Consider the following 14,675-nt stretch of genomic DNA (forward strand, 5'->3'; position numbering starts at 1 on the left):
CTCCCTATGATGAGGCTGAGGCCTTTTCCATAGTTACAGGGACTTCAATGTCCATTATTGACTTCCTAGCTGTCTATGCCCAGTTAGTGTATTATTCTGTCCATAGGGATACAAGAGTGCTCAAGCACCATCCACGGCAGAGTTGGTTTCTGACCCTCCTGAGACCATGAGTCGAACTGGGTCGGCAGCCCCGTTGTCATTCTCAATTGACATGGCAATCTTTATACCTACCTCACTTGCACGCTTAATGATACATCAAATAAGTGAGTACAACCATGTCTATATAATAAGCAACCAATGTGGTTGCAGCTATAACCTATAAACTCTGTAACAAATGAAAACTGGCAAAAAGGATATGAATCTAATTTATTTATACAGAAAAGAAATGTTAGAATAATTATAGATTACCAAATATAACTTAATGGTGTTACAAATGCAGTGTATTCAGTCTACAAAAATAATTAAGGCCAAAATCAGGCCATTGTTGGACTATCACGGTACTGGTAATGAATATAGGTAGTGTTCAAAAAAAGAGGTAAAAGATAATAAAAGAACAATTTTATTGTATAAAATGTCGGTAGCGACACAAGGGGGATACATAAATCAAAAAACAACACAAAATATATGACCAACAAATCGCCAGTATAGTAGTCCCCAGGAGGAGGAGTAGCATAGTGGGTAGCGGGTCATATCACGACATCTTAACTAGTTTCGTGGCTATATGCCACTTCATCAGAAGAGTCTAAAAGCCCCCCCACATATGACCGGCGGGGAAGGCGGCCGCCACCTCAGAGGGTCCCGTGTAACAACCATGGGGCACGTGAATGGACGAATGGACCTACTTGAGTACAGAAAATTGTAGTGCAAGTAGGGGGTCCCCGAGAACAGGAGCCCGGATAAGGGTAACTCAGGCCACTTGTGACCTCCACAGTAGGGGATCCATGGCACTGGACCCTAGAGGGAGGGGGACCAACATGGCGTCCCATGGTGGCGTCGGGGTAGAGACGCCTACCAGTGGTACTGTGAGCCTGGTAGGGCCACAGGAATCTCGAGGTCCGAAATGGATTTCGGACCTCGAGATTCCTGTCATGTGGGGGGGGCTTTTAGACTCTTCTGATGAAGTGGCATATAGCCACGAAACTAGTTAAGATGTCGTGATATGACCCGCTACCCACTATGCTTCTCCTGCTCCTGGGGACTACTATACTGGCGATTTGTTGGTCATATATTTTGTGTTGTTTTTTGATTTATGTATCCCCCTTGTGTCGCTATCGACATTTTATACAATAAAATTGTTCTTTTATTATCTTTTACCTCTTTTTTTGAACACTACCTATATTCATTACCAGTACCGTGATAGTCCAACAATGGCCCAATTACTCCCCCCATTTGGCTCTCTGGTTTCAGGGACCCTAGAGCCAACTTTTATATATCTAGAATCTGGATGATGGTACGCCCCCTTAAAGTGTTAAACTCTCATACCCTCAGAGGTTATATATCAATAAGGCCAAAATCAGATATGGTTACAATGGAGATACACATGCTATCAATACATTAAAGGGTCACTAAAGGAAACATTTTTTTTAGCTAAATAGCTTCCTTTACCTTACTGCAGTCCTGGTTTCATGTCCTCATTCGTTTTTGCTGTGATGTTGCTGTAATTCTTCTCTGTTCTGGACACATAACTATAGAATATTGAATCTGATTTGTTGTGAATTGGTGCATCTACCCTTTACTCTACAGAAATGGTCTAAATATGTAATGTACAGTGTTTTATATATAAATACAGTGAATATAAAAAGTCTACACACCCCTGTTAAAATGTTAGGTTTCCATGATGTAAAAAAATGAGACACAGATAAATGATTTCAGAACTTTTTCCACCTTTTAATGTGAACTATAAACTTTACAACTCAGTTGAACAACAAACTGAAATCTTTTGGGTGGAGCGAAGTAAAATGTTTTTATATATATATATATATATATATATATATATATATATATATATATATATATATATATATATATATATATATATATATAAAAATATAAACTAATACTTAGTTGAATGAAGCACTTTTTTATTTTTTTTACAACACTTAGTCTTTTTTGGGTATGAGTCTATCAGCATGGCACATCTTGACTTGGCAATATTTGCCCATTCTTTGCAAAAACACTCCAAATCTGTCAGATTGCGAGGGCATCTCCTGTGCACAGCCCTCTTCAGATCATTGGTTTTGAATCAAATTCAGGTCTGGGCTCTGGCTGGGCCATTCCAAAACTTTAATCTTCGTCTGGTGAAGCCATTCCTTTGTTGATTTAGATGTATGCTTTGGGTCATTGTTATGCGGATTTGAATGTATGCTTTGGGTCATTGTTATGCTGAAAGATGAAGTTCCTCTTCATGTTCAGCTTTCTAGCAGAAGCCTGAAGGTTTTGTGCCAATATTGACTGGTATTTGGCACTTTTCATAATTCCCTCTACCTTGACTAAAGCCCCTGTTCCAGATGAAGAAAAACAGCCCTGACACATTATGCTGCCACCACCATGCTTCACTGTGGGTATGGTGTTCTTTTAGTGAGTGCAGTGTTTTACGCCAAACATATCTTTTGGAATTATGACCAAAAAGTTCAACCTTGGCTTCATCAGACCATAACACATTGTCTAGATGCTTTTGGGAGACTTCAGATGTTTTTCCATGTTGCCACTCTACCCCATAGCCCAGACATATGAAGAATACAAGATACTGTTCTCGCATATACCACAAAGCCAGTACTTGCCAGATATTCTTGCAGCTCCTTTAATGTTGCTGTAGGCCTCTTGGCAGCCTTCCTGACCAGTTTTCTTCTAGTCTTTTCATCAATTTTGGAGGGATGTCCAATTCTTAGTAATGTCACTGTTGTAACAAAAGAAGAAATATTACCGCGCTAAAAAACAATAAATTGCTAACAAAGCTGCAACAACGGAGTGTCATACAAACACAACAACATAGAAAAAAAGGAGGAGATGTTGCGCTAAAAACTTAAATAAATCTAAACAATGAGATTGAGGTATGATAATTGATGAAGCCAGTAAACCCAAATCGATGGGGGACTACAAAAAGGAAGAACTCAGTCCCAATGTGTCCACAATAGTATAGTTCATATGAGAGTGAACAGATGTTGAGGAGCAAATATGAAAACCACCACCACGAACCAGTAAAAATTGGAGGCTTACCACATGGCAAGCAATGTATGCTTGCGGCTGCAAACCCCAGCCAGGGCCTTTAGGCGATCCTCACAGGGAAGGTAGCGTGCTGACGCAGGACGTGTTGTTCAGAGTGGACGGGCGTTTGTTCCGAGCCGGCCGGCTTTTCTCTGTTTTATCCCTATTGTGATATTGTAAGTGCAATTTTTATCTATTAAATGTATAGCGTTAAAACGTACTTCACTATATGGGCTCCATTACTCCCTTTATGTACCTATTGAACACGGAGGATACTTAGGACTACTATCACAGCCCAGGAGTTTAAAGGCCCAGGCTAGGGTTTTAGCCACCCGCTGATGTTCATACATGTTCTGGTAAGCCTCCTACTTATAGGGTGCTGGTGGTGGTGGTTCTCCAAGTCACTTTATACCTCATGTGTGTGCTGGTTAAACATACTTCACCATTGAGTGTTTTCTTTCTGTGACACGGTTCAAAAATCTTGTTTTCGCTGGAGGCTTCAAGAATCATCTTCCCCTCCCACCTCCCCCTGTGAGGATCGCCTAAAGGCCCTGGCTGGGGTTTGCAGCCGCAAGCATACATTGCTTGCCATGTGGTAAGCCTCCAATTTTTACTGGTTCGTGGTGGTGGTTTTCATATTTGCTCCTCAACGAATGTCACTGTTGTGCCATATTTTCTCCACTTGATGATGACTGTCTTCACTGTGTTTCATGGTATAATTAATGCTTTGGAAATTCCTTTGTACCCTTCTCCTGACTGATACCTTATAACAATGAGATCACTCTGATGCTTTGAAAGCTCTCTGCGGACCATGTCTTTTGCTGTAGCATGTAACTAAGAAAATGTCAGGAAAGACCTACTACATAGTTACATACAGTGCTACCTTGGATTACGAATATAATTAGTTCCAGAAGAATGCTTGTAATCCAAAGCACTCATATATCAAAGTGAGTTTCAGATAATGCGTTCCACAGTCACTGCTGGTATATACAGTACTGTATGTGGCCAGAGGTGCAGGGGCACCAGAGATGCTCAGGAACGGAGTGTCGCCGAGCTTCACCGGCGCCCCCACACCTCTGGCCACATGCGGTACTGCACACCCCAGAGGCTTGAATCTTGCTCGTCTTGCAAAATCAGATTTTTTTTTTTAAATAGTCTGTATTGTGAAACTCTCGTAAACAGCGTTACTTGCAATCCGAGGTATTACTGTAGTTACATAGTCAGGTTGAAAAAAAAAACAAGTCCATCTAGTTCAACCAAAAAATAATTCATACAATCCCATAGACACAATCTTTCACCCACAGTTGATCCAGAGCAATGCAAAAAAACCCTAGCAAAGCATGCTACAATTTGCTATAGCAGGGCTCCATGTGTGTCATCTGTGTAGCGCCTGTGTACTTTCATACAGGTGCTATGCTTAAATTTAGTGGGAGAATGAGAGAGTTATGTTGCTCTCATTCTGTAATTTGACAAATTTGGCTGTCGCCAAATCTGGATTGTCCTGTGGGTCAGTCTGTGCCCCAGAGATGCGGTCTCATCTCTGGGCGGCAGGTGGCGCCAGAGGGGTCCAGGCGGAGCCGCTTCTTCCCAGCAGCCAATTGGAGGAGTTTTCCCTCGCGGGGCATGCTGGGGAGGAGTATTTCTGTGGCGGAGGCCGTTGTTCTGGGTTCTTCGCGGGTTCCTGGTTCTTGGTGCGGCACCCACCTTTAGGGTGTGCGCACATCACGGTCCCCACCACTATGGCCTACCTGGCTGGGGTCACGTGCTACGCGGAGTTCCTGACTCAGGGCTCTCATGGCCCGGAGCAACTGAAGCTACAAAGGGGCCCCAGTGACTTACTGGGTCCCCACTTCTATTGAGAAGATCCCAAGCTGGGTGCTGAATCGGTGGGCGATCGGTCTGAGGAGAACCCGGAGGCAGGTGATCCAACAGGGCTTGAATGAACCACCGGGGATCTGGGCACCGGACACTGACAGGTCACATTCAAGCTGTCAGTCGGTGACCCCAAAGACATACTGGGAGGATTTGCTCTACCGTCCTAACTTCAAAGCACAAGGCCTGTGGCAGAGGTCTCATCTGGACATCCAGATCTAATTTAGAGCCAAGTCTGTGGCAGAGACTTGTTTCCTTTCCCAGAAGCTTTAAGTGGCGCTCTGGCTGCCAGGCCTGTGAGAGAGGTCTGTCCAGGGGCACTTCACCCACTCCGGCTGGAGTGGCGACGCATACAAATACTATTGCTAAAGGGCAGGACTGCCTTTACTATCCATAGCCTGATACTGTGAAGTTGCTCTACCTTCACCAACCTATCCTGTACATGTTGGTCGTGTTTGACCGGGAAAATAAAGCATTTGAAAAAACGTCAACCAACGGTCCTGGACATTCTGTTATTGCTCTCAGCACCACCATCACCCCTAGACACAGTGAAGAGGTAACTTAAATACGCCGGTCCCAAATCTAATCAGCGGCTCCTCCGGGGGTAGCACTACATCAGTGTGGTTGCCCTTCTCTCCACTTTCTCCAGTTCCCCCGATTATCCTTTTTGAGAACTGGTGCCCAAAACTGAACTGCATATTCCAAATGATGTCTTACTAATGATTTGTATAGGGGCAAAATTATATCTCTCTCTCTCTTTCTGGAGTCCATACCTCTCTTAATACAAGAAAGGACTTTGCTCGCTTTGGAAACCGCAGCTTGGCATTGCATGCTATTATTGAGTTTATGATCTACCAAAACCCCCAGATCCTTCTTCACTATGGATTCCCCTAGTTGTACTCCCCCTAGTATGTATGATGCATGCATATTCTTAGCCCCCAAGTGCATAACTTTACATTTATCAACATTAAACCTCATATGCCACTTAGTTGCCCAATTAGACAATGCATTGAGGTCAGCTTGTAAATTGGATACATCCTGTAAGGACGCTATTCCACGGCATAGCTTGGTGTCATCGGCAAATACAGAAATTATACTTTTAATCCCAGACCCTATATTATTTATAAAGATATGAAAAAGTAAGGGTCCCAACATTGAACCTTGGTGTACACCATCTGGTAACCTTAGACCATTCAGAGTAAGAATCATTAACCACTACTCTTTGAATTCAAGCCTGCAGACTTGCACATTAGCCGTGTGTAGGGAAGTGTCTCAATTGCTTTTGCAAAACCCAATTATACCACGTCCACAGCCACCCCTCTGTCCAAGGTTTTACTGACCTCCTAAACAGAAATCAGGTTTGTTTCACAACTTCTGTCGTTCACGAATCCATGCTGTCTGTTGCTTAAAATATTTTTTTCCTGCAAGAACTCGTCTATGTGGTCTTTTATTAAACCCTCCAGTATCTTTCCGACTATATAAGTTAAACAAACAGTTCTATAGTTACTTGGTAAAGACTTTGATCCCTTTTTTAAATATGGGCACCACATTGGCCCTACACCAATCCAATGTTACCATTCTAGTCATTAATGAGTCCCTAAAGATTTTAAACACTGGCTTTGAAATTACAGAGTTCAATTCTTGTACGATCCGTGGGTGGATGCCATCTTGTCCAGGTGCTTTATCCACCTTTATTTTGTCTAAATATTTCTGGACCATATCACTTTTTAATATAAAACACAAAATAGTTGCGCTACCACACAAATAATGAATCCACAAAACCAATTAGTGAACAAAATTAGGCGAATATAAATGTATATATCGTTGGGAACCATTTAATGTGACCTATAAACTGTAGAAAACAATTGAAAAACAAACTGAAATCTTTTTTGGAGGGGGGGTCCACTTTTTCAGATATCCAAATGCACTTTCCAGGTCTGGTTTTGGTTTTAAATGCGGCATGGTGCAGTAATCTTCGAAAAAGTGTTTCTATTTATAAAACACACATTCATGTTACTGTCAACCAGGAAAAAAAGAAACACAGTTTAAAAAAAACACAGCCGCGGCATACAACCAGACCGGCTCATGCGTGGTGACATATGAAGTAGTGACTCCAACCGACGCATTTCACCATACAAGGATTCTACTGGGAAAGGAGGTGTCAATACCATCCCCTTTTATGGACATGAGCTCCCCCATGCTCTTTTGTATGCACATAGCTGAGGAAAGTATTTAATAAATTTGCCTTCTCTTTGTCCCCAGTCACCCATTCTAGATTATTAGATTATTTTGTAAAGGGCCTACATGCTCAGACCTGACCATGTTTTACTGCCAAAAAAATATATCTATTTCAGTTTGTTTTTCAATTGAGTTTTACAGTTTATAGGTCACATTAAAGGTGGAAAAAGTTCTGAAATTCTATACCTTTTGTCTAATTTTTTTGACATGGCAGAAAACTGAAATTGTAACGGGGATGTGCAGATTTTTTATATTGACATTACATATTTAGACCATTTCTGTGCAGTAAAGGGTAGATAATATATGCACCAATTCACAACAACAAATCAGATTCAATATTTTATAGTTATGCCAGTGAATAATGAAACTATCAGAGGCCTCCCCTAGGCTGTGTTTCTGTTTTTGTGCCTAGTTTCCTAGTATGCTATTTTTAGACTTTGCATATTTATTAAGCGGCACATAATCACTTGAATGGGAAAAGTTCTTCTCCATAAGATGATACTTTTCCCAAATTTTAAAATATCCTAGATTTCCTCTGCTTTTTATGAATCCCTCTGGTTTTAATTGATAATTTTTTTGATAATAGCTGGACTGATCTGTGGAACTTGATCTGTTTTCAGGTCAATGACATGCTTTCTGTTTTGTTTTTCAGTCTATGTCTTCTTATCCAAGATACTTATGGGATATTTAGTGAACTTCAAGTACAGTTAACAGACACTGCTACAGAAGATATAGAAAAATATTGCCAAATGTTGGAAGGGAAATCGTGTTGCTTCTCTGGACTGAAGATTTTACAAAGAACAACAAGGGGAAGGTAAGAATTGTACCTGTTGTATTAAATTATATTTTGTCATATGGTTTCAAGACTAACCCATTATTGTATGCATACTCCTGACATCTGCACTGTAGTCACTATGTTGTATGTTATACCCCTGACCACTTCACTGCATTTACTATGTTGTGCATTATACTCCTGAACCCTGCTCTGACCCCTGCATGGTGTATGTTATACATGTGACCCCTTGCATTGCATGCACTATGTTGAACAAGATACTCCTGACGTCTACACTATGCTATGTTGTACTATACTCCTGAACCCTGCTCTGTATACACTTTGTTAAACATTAAGCTTGGTGACAGAGCCCAAATTGGTTTTAGTATACAGAATTTTTGCCACCTACACCTTCAACCCGTCAGCTGCCCAAAACTGGTTTTGCAGTACTCAGAATAGACAATGTCTAATGAGGTTTTCTAAATGTTTTATAGCAAACCTTGCAGTTGTCTAAACTTAGAAACTCACCAGTAGAGGTTTTCAGAGACATACTGTATTCAAGAAGATAAATAATCTACAGAAATAAACATCAGGTAGAGAATGTGAAAAAAGAATTGGCCTTAATTGCAATGGGGAAACTGCTTTCTATCAGGAGGGAGTAATGCAATCTTTTATATTTTAGCCAACCTGCAATGGCTGTTTGAGCCCTCCTGGTTCTGTCATTGCTCTGTGCAGCTTTTTTTGGCACTGATAAGGCATTACCTTAATAATAGTCAAATGCCTTCTGCTAGAGAAATTACACTGGCTTCTGTTCAAGTTCAAAATTTCCTGACAGCTCAAAATTCCTTTTCAGCTCAAGGAAAACCTCTAAAACATTTTCTGGCTTAAATCCACAGTATGACTGTCTAATTAACTTTTGATTGTCTTAATACACGCAATCCTATGAGAATAAACACATTCATTTATTCAATGATTTTTTCCCAACTAAGCACATATTTATGCAGAAGGCACTGACAGCCTTTGTACAGTTAATGCGCATATACACAAACTTTAAACTTTTTTTTTTCTTTGCTTCTGAATAGAACAGAGACTGTTAAAAACTGCTATCTGTTTTGTTTTTTCCCTGTTTTTACCATTAAGTGTTCCTTTGGGGAGATTTACCTTTACTTGCTGTCCTAAAGACAAATACATTTTCGTATGCCGCGTACACGTGACCGTTTTTTCCGTCGGAATACACTGACAGGTTTTTCAGACGGAATTCCTTGCAAGCTGCATACACATGGACACACCAAATTCTGACCGTCAAAAACGCGGTGACGTAGAACACTACGACGAGCCTAAAAAAATTAAGTTCAATGCTTCCGAGCATGCGTCAAAATGGTTTACGAGCATGCATGTTTTTTTTCTCTGTCGGAATTCCATACAGACAAACATAATTTCCGATAGAAATTTTCTCCGTCTGAAAAAAAGAGAACATGTTCTCGTTCTAAGTTGTCAGAATTTCCAATGGAAAAAGTCCGATGGGGCATACACACGGTCGGGATATCTGAGTTATAAAAATTTTTTTTTAGTTGTGCCCCTGTAATACTGGTTATCCTTAAAAGCAAAAAAAGCTAACTATAACCTTGCATGTAACTTATCCTCGTTTTACCTTTCTGCAGCTTTAGCTGGTTGGTGGTGGTTGAATGTTAAAAATAACTATGCTATTAACCACTTAAGGACCAAACCTCTTTCTGAGATTTGTTGTTTACAAGTTTTTTTTTTTGCTCGAAAATTACTACATTATACATTTTTTTCTAACACCCTAGAGAATAAAATGACGGCTGTTGCAATACTTTGTCACACCGTATTTGCGCAGCGGTCTTACAAGCGCACTTTTTTTGGAAAAAAAAAATATTTTTTAACAAAAATTTTGTGAAAGATAATGTTACGCTAAGTAAATTGTTACCCAACATGTCATGCTTCAAAATTGCTCCTGCTCGTGGAAGGGCTATAATTATTGCTCTCGCTCTACTAATCGCGGCGATACCTCACATGTATGGTTTCATATGCGGTAGCTGCTCACGTATGCGTTTGCTTCTGCACGCGAGCTCGGCGGGATGGGGTGCGTTTAATTTTTTATTTTACTTTTTTTTTTTTTTTTTACACTGTTCTTTTAAAAATAAAATTGTGTCACTTTTATTCTTATTACAAGGCATGTAAACATCCCCTGTAATAGAAAAAACATGCCAGGTCCACTTAAATATGAGATCTGGGGTCAAAAAGACCTTAAATCGCATATATAGGCTTAAATGCAATAAAAAATGTCATTTGAAAAAAAATGCCCCTTTAAGAACTATGGGCGGAAGTGACGTTTTGACGTCACTTCCGCCCTGCTATGGAATGGAGATGGGTGGGGGCCATCTTCCCTTCACTCGTCTCCATACCCAACCACAGGAAGGCTCCGGTAATCGGCGGAGGGCACTTGAGAGGGGGGCCCCTCTCCAACCGCAGATAATGGTGATCTTGTGGCGTGTCTGCTACAGAGACCACCGTTATTGTAAACTGGACCGCTGCTTGAAGACGAAGATACCTGGGTTATGGCAGCTAGCTGCTGCCATAACAGAGATATCCCTCTTCAAAGTGCCGACGTATATAGTCGTGCGGCGGCCCGGAAGTGGTTAATAGGCTGTGGTAAAGTAAATGTATTTTCCCCTAACTTGTTTTTCTATGTTGGCTAGTTATAAAAATATAAATAAAGGTACATTTTACTATGATAAACCTCATCAGGGCTTAAGAACAATGTTTACCTTACCTTGGGGGCTATTTACTAAAGGCAAATCCACTTTTCACTTGAAATTGCACTGAAAGTCGCTGTAGATCCGAGGGGGACATGCAAGGAAAATAAAAAAAAAAACATCATTTTAGCTTGTACATGATTGGATAATAAAATCAGCAGAACGTTCCCTCATTTCAGATCTACCCCTCAGATTTACAGCGACTGCACTTTTAGTGCAAAGTGGATTTGCCTTTCATAAATAACACCCCCTTGTGTTCATTAACTTCAAATACTTAATAAGTTTAGGGGGATAAAATACATAATATACACTGAATTATTAACAATCTTGGTAATAAAAAAAAGGATCTTAAAGTACTATGGCACTACCCTTTTGTATAATAAAAACATCTTGTTTTTTTGCTGTGAGGTAAAGTGAAAGCTTCTTAGCATGTGTGATGTAGAAGAAGCCAGAGTACCTCACAGGGTACACTGCACATGGCTAATTTACATACCGTCACAGAGTATGAGGAAATCCCCTGTCATGGTGTCAGAACAGGAATAGCACCAAAGTATAACAGCACATAATGACCTACAGACCGCTTAATGCTTTTCCCTTCTGCTTGGCATGCTCCAGACCTCTGACTGGGTTAAGGTAGACAGTGCAGCATTTGTAACATTGTGTAAGACTTCTCGACTGTGGCAAGAAACTTAAGAAACATAGGGCATTTTATAGCTTTGTTGCAAAAATCTTTTCATAAAACGCAGAGGAAAACACAATGTACTCAGTAGCTAGTGTATTAGTGATTACCGGTACATCCCAGGTATGAAAGAAGGTCCCTATCAGCCAGTGAATAAAAGTAAGCTTGTTGTACATATGTTCTCTTCAAACTATGCAAGATAAAAATAAAATGCATAAGCAAATGTAAGCAAAAACTGACTGTCAAAACACTCAGTTCCAAAGATGTATGCAGCTGAAATTGTAATAAATCCTCAATTTTGTTTATTTTTTGCAATCTCACATCATCCAGTACCCTGTGTTTTAGCATAGTTTTTAAAGCCACATAACCATCCTTTGATGTCTGGATGAATATTACAATAGGCACCACACAATGCAGTGCATATAAGAGCAGTAGCATTATGTTGTGTCGTTTTCATGAGGCATTGGCGCTTGTCAGCTGCCTACGTTATTTTCAGTGAAAATGTGCCACAACTGCACCTTAACCGCATCAATAGCATTTATGGCATGTTAGTGAAGCATTTATAAAGTTTTGGCTGGGCAAGAGGCAGTGGAGGTTCTTATATCCTAGCATGCACTGGGAAATAACAGAGAGCTAGAACAGAGGGGCTCCAGACACTTGTTGTTCGTACAGAGCAACCACATGGTAACTCTATTTACTTCTGTGTGCAGGCAGAAGCATCAAGCCAACCAGCAATACTGACATTGCTAAGCAAGAGGCAGTGGCAAAGCTGAGCGGGCCATGCCAAGTGTAAGGGATCAGAGTATATGAATTCATCTGGCAGAGAATTCACAAAAATGGCTCCTATCACACCACAACCTAAACACACCCCAAAGCAGATCATTTCCTCTATATTACTTCCCCTTTATACGCATCCCCCTAGAAAAACAACACTTTCGTGGGCATTTAACAAACATTATTGATGCCTTTTCAAGACATCATAAATGCTATAGGCGCATTAATGAACATTGCTTCATTCTTCATAATCAATAAATGAGGCTTTGCCCTTTTCATCCTGAATGTTTTCCCATTGGTCCTTTATTTTCATGAAACTCCAGCTTCCTATATAGCTTAGATGTTTTGATATGTTGTTTTAACAATAGGCGTGCTCTGCTCCATGTTTTTTTTTTTGGTGTGTATATACTGTATTTATCGGCGTATAACACACGCCAGCGTATAACATGCACCCCAATTTAAGAGGGAAGTTTCGGGAATTTTTTATTTATCTTTTAACCACTTAACCTGCGGGCCATATTGCTGGTCAAAGACCAGGCCGCTTTTTGAGATTCGGCACTGCGTCGCTTTAACTGAAAATTGCGCGGTCGTGCGACGTGGCTCCCAAACAAAATTGGCGTCCTTTTTTTCCCACAAATAGAGCTTTCTTTTGGTGGTATTTGATCACCTCTGCGGTTTTTCGTTTTTGCGCTATAAACAAAAATAGAGCGACAATTTTGAAAAAAATGAATATTTTTTGCTATAATAAATATCCCCCAAAAATATATAGAAAAAAATATTTTTCCTCAGTTTAGGCTGATACGTATTCTTCTACCTATTTTTTGTAAAACAAATCGCAATAAGCGTTTATTGATTGGTTTGCGCAAAAGTTATAGCATTTACAAAATAGGGGATATTTTTATGGCATTTTTATTAATATTTTTTTTTTTTACTAGTTTTTTTTCTGACTGGGAAAGTCAGGACACCCACAGCTCCTTTTTCTATCTGCAACTTAGAGAGAGTCCTGACTCTCCTGTAGTCCAAGGGAGGGGGTGAGCACTACACTCCACACCAGGGAGAAAGCCTTGCATTATTGTGTGGAGTTACAGACAGAAGAACAGGAAGTGAGGATTCCTCAGAAGAAATAAGGACATTTAAAAGCAAAATCGAAGGATGAGGTAAGTGAAGGAGGACTGCACTAAGGTAAAGGAAGCTATTTAGGAAAAACAAATTGTACCTTTACAACCCCTTTAAGTACCGTAAAGGGTCAGTTTGTACCTATCCATTTTTTTCCAGGGACCGTTTCTCACTCTCTGTTTCATACCTCATACAGCATGTAACTTGGACAGTCCCGCCTGTCAGGCCATTTTTGTGTCCTTGGGACTTGAATTGATCTTGACCATTCTTGCAGAGGCTGCTTTTTGAACCGTTCGGGAGATTTTGTTGGTCCTTTTATCTCAGAAGGTGGTTTCTTTGGTTGCTATCACTTCACCAAGTGGAGTGTCAGAGTTGGCGGCTTTTTCATGCAAGGAACCATTCTTGGTCTTGCATCATAAGATGATGTTGTGTCGTCACCCATTTTTATTGCCTAAAGTGGTTTCTAGTTTTTACTTGAATCAGGACAGTGTCTTGCCTTTTATTTTTCTCCTAATCCACAGTCGGTGGGAGAAAGATCGCTACCTTCTCTAGAGGTAGTTCAAATGCTCAGTGTCTACTTGAGGTGGCATCCAGGTTGAATATATAGCAGTAGATCTGACAGTTTATCAATGATGTATATGGTTTAAATGGGGAGAGATTCTCTACCAGGTGTGGGAGTATCTTGGACCACCCATCAAGTGTCAGTGGCTCAGGTGTACAAGACCACTAGTTGGTCTTTTGTTTATACATCTACAGGTCAATGTCTATCACATAGAAGATGCTGCCTTTGTATAGAAAAAAAAGAAGGGAAAAAAAAACACGCTGTCTACAAATAACAAACAATAGTAGCCAGCACAACAAAGGATCAATCTGTGTGTGAATAAACAAAGTGGTAAAGTGCAGCGCTAAATATGATAAATGTGAACACCTGCTGCTAAAACATGTATTGTGGTGCATACAACAAATTTACAATATGAATCAAATATTGTCATTCAATAAAATATATAGTGAACAGTGACACATTTACATATGAAAAGTGCTAGTACATAGTTTCTATATAAAAAAAAAAAAGATGCTGCCTTTGGCCTCTGCATATTACAGATGGCAGAGTAGGTCCTTCTTAAGTGGCAGTTTCTATGATGGGGTCTCCCTCCCCTCAGGGGCATTGCTATGGGATATCACAGATTGTAATTACTGTGGCTGCTCTGTGTCCTGTGATGTACGATAAAGAAAATGGGATTTT

The 14,675-nt window shown here is 40.3% G+C and overlaps 1 protein-coding gene across 1 annotated transcript in view; it reads left to right on the top strand.

Moving 5' to 3' along the window:
* The window catches only part of SPIDR (scaffold protein involved in DNA repair), a 761,161-nt gene that overhangs the window by 641,137 nt on the left and 105,349 nt on the right, over nt 1-14,675 (top strand). Inside the window, exon 11 of the mRNA XM_040354167.1 lies at nt 7,967-8,128. Coding sequence (XP_040210101.1) covers nt 7,967-8,128 — 162 coding nt within the window. The remainder of the gene's footprint in view (nt 1-7,966; nt 8,129-14,675) is intronic.

The sequence above is a fragment of the Rana temporaria genome, chromosome 5 (genome assembly GCF_905171775.1).
Source record: "Rana temporaria chromosome 5, aRanTem1.1, whole genome shotgun sequence".
Classification (NCBI taxonomy): Eukaryota; Metazoa; Chordata; class Amphibia; order Anura; family Ranidae; genus Rana; species Rana temporaria.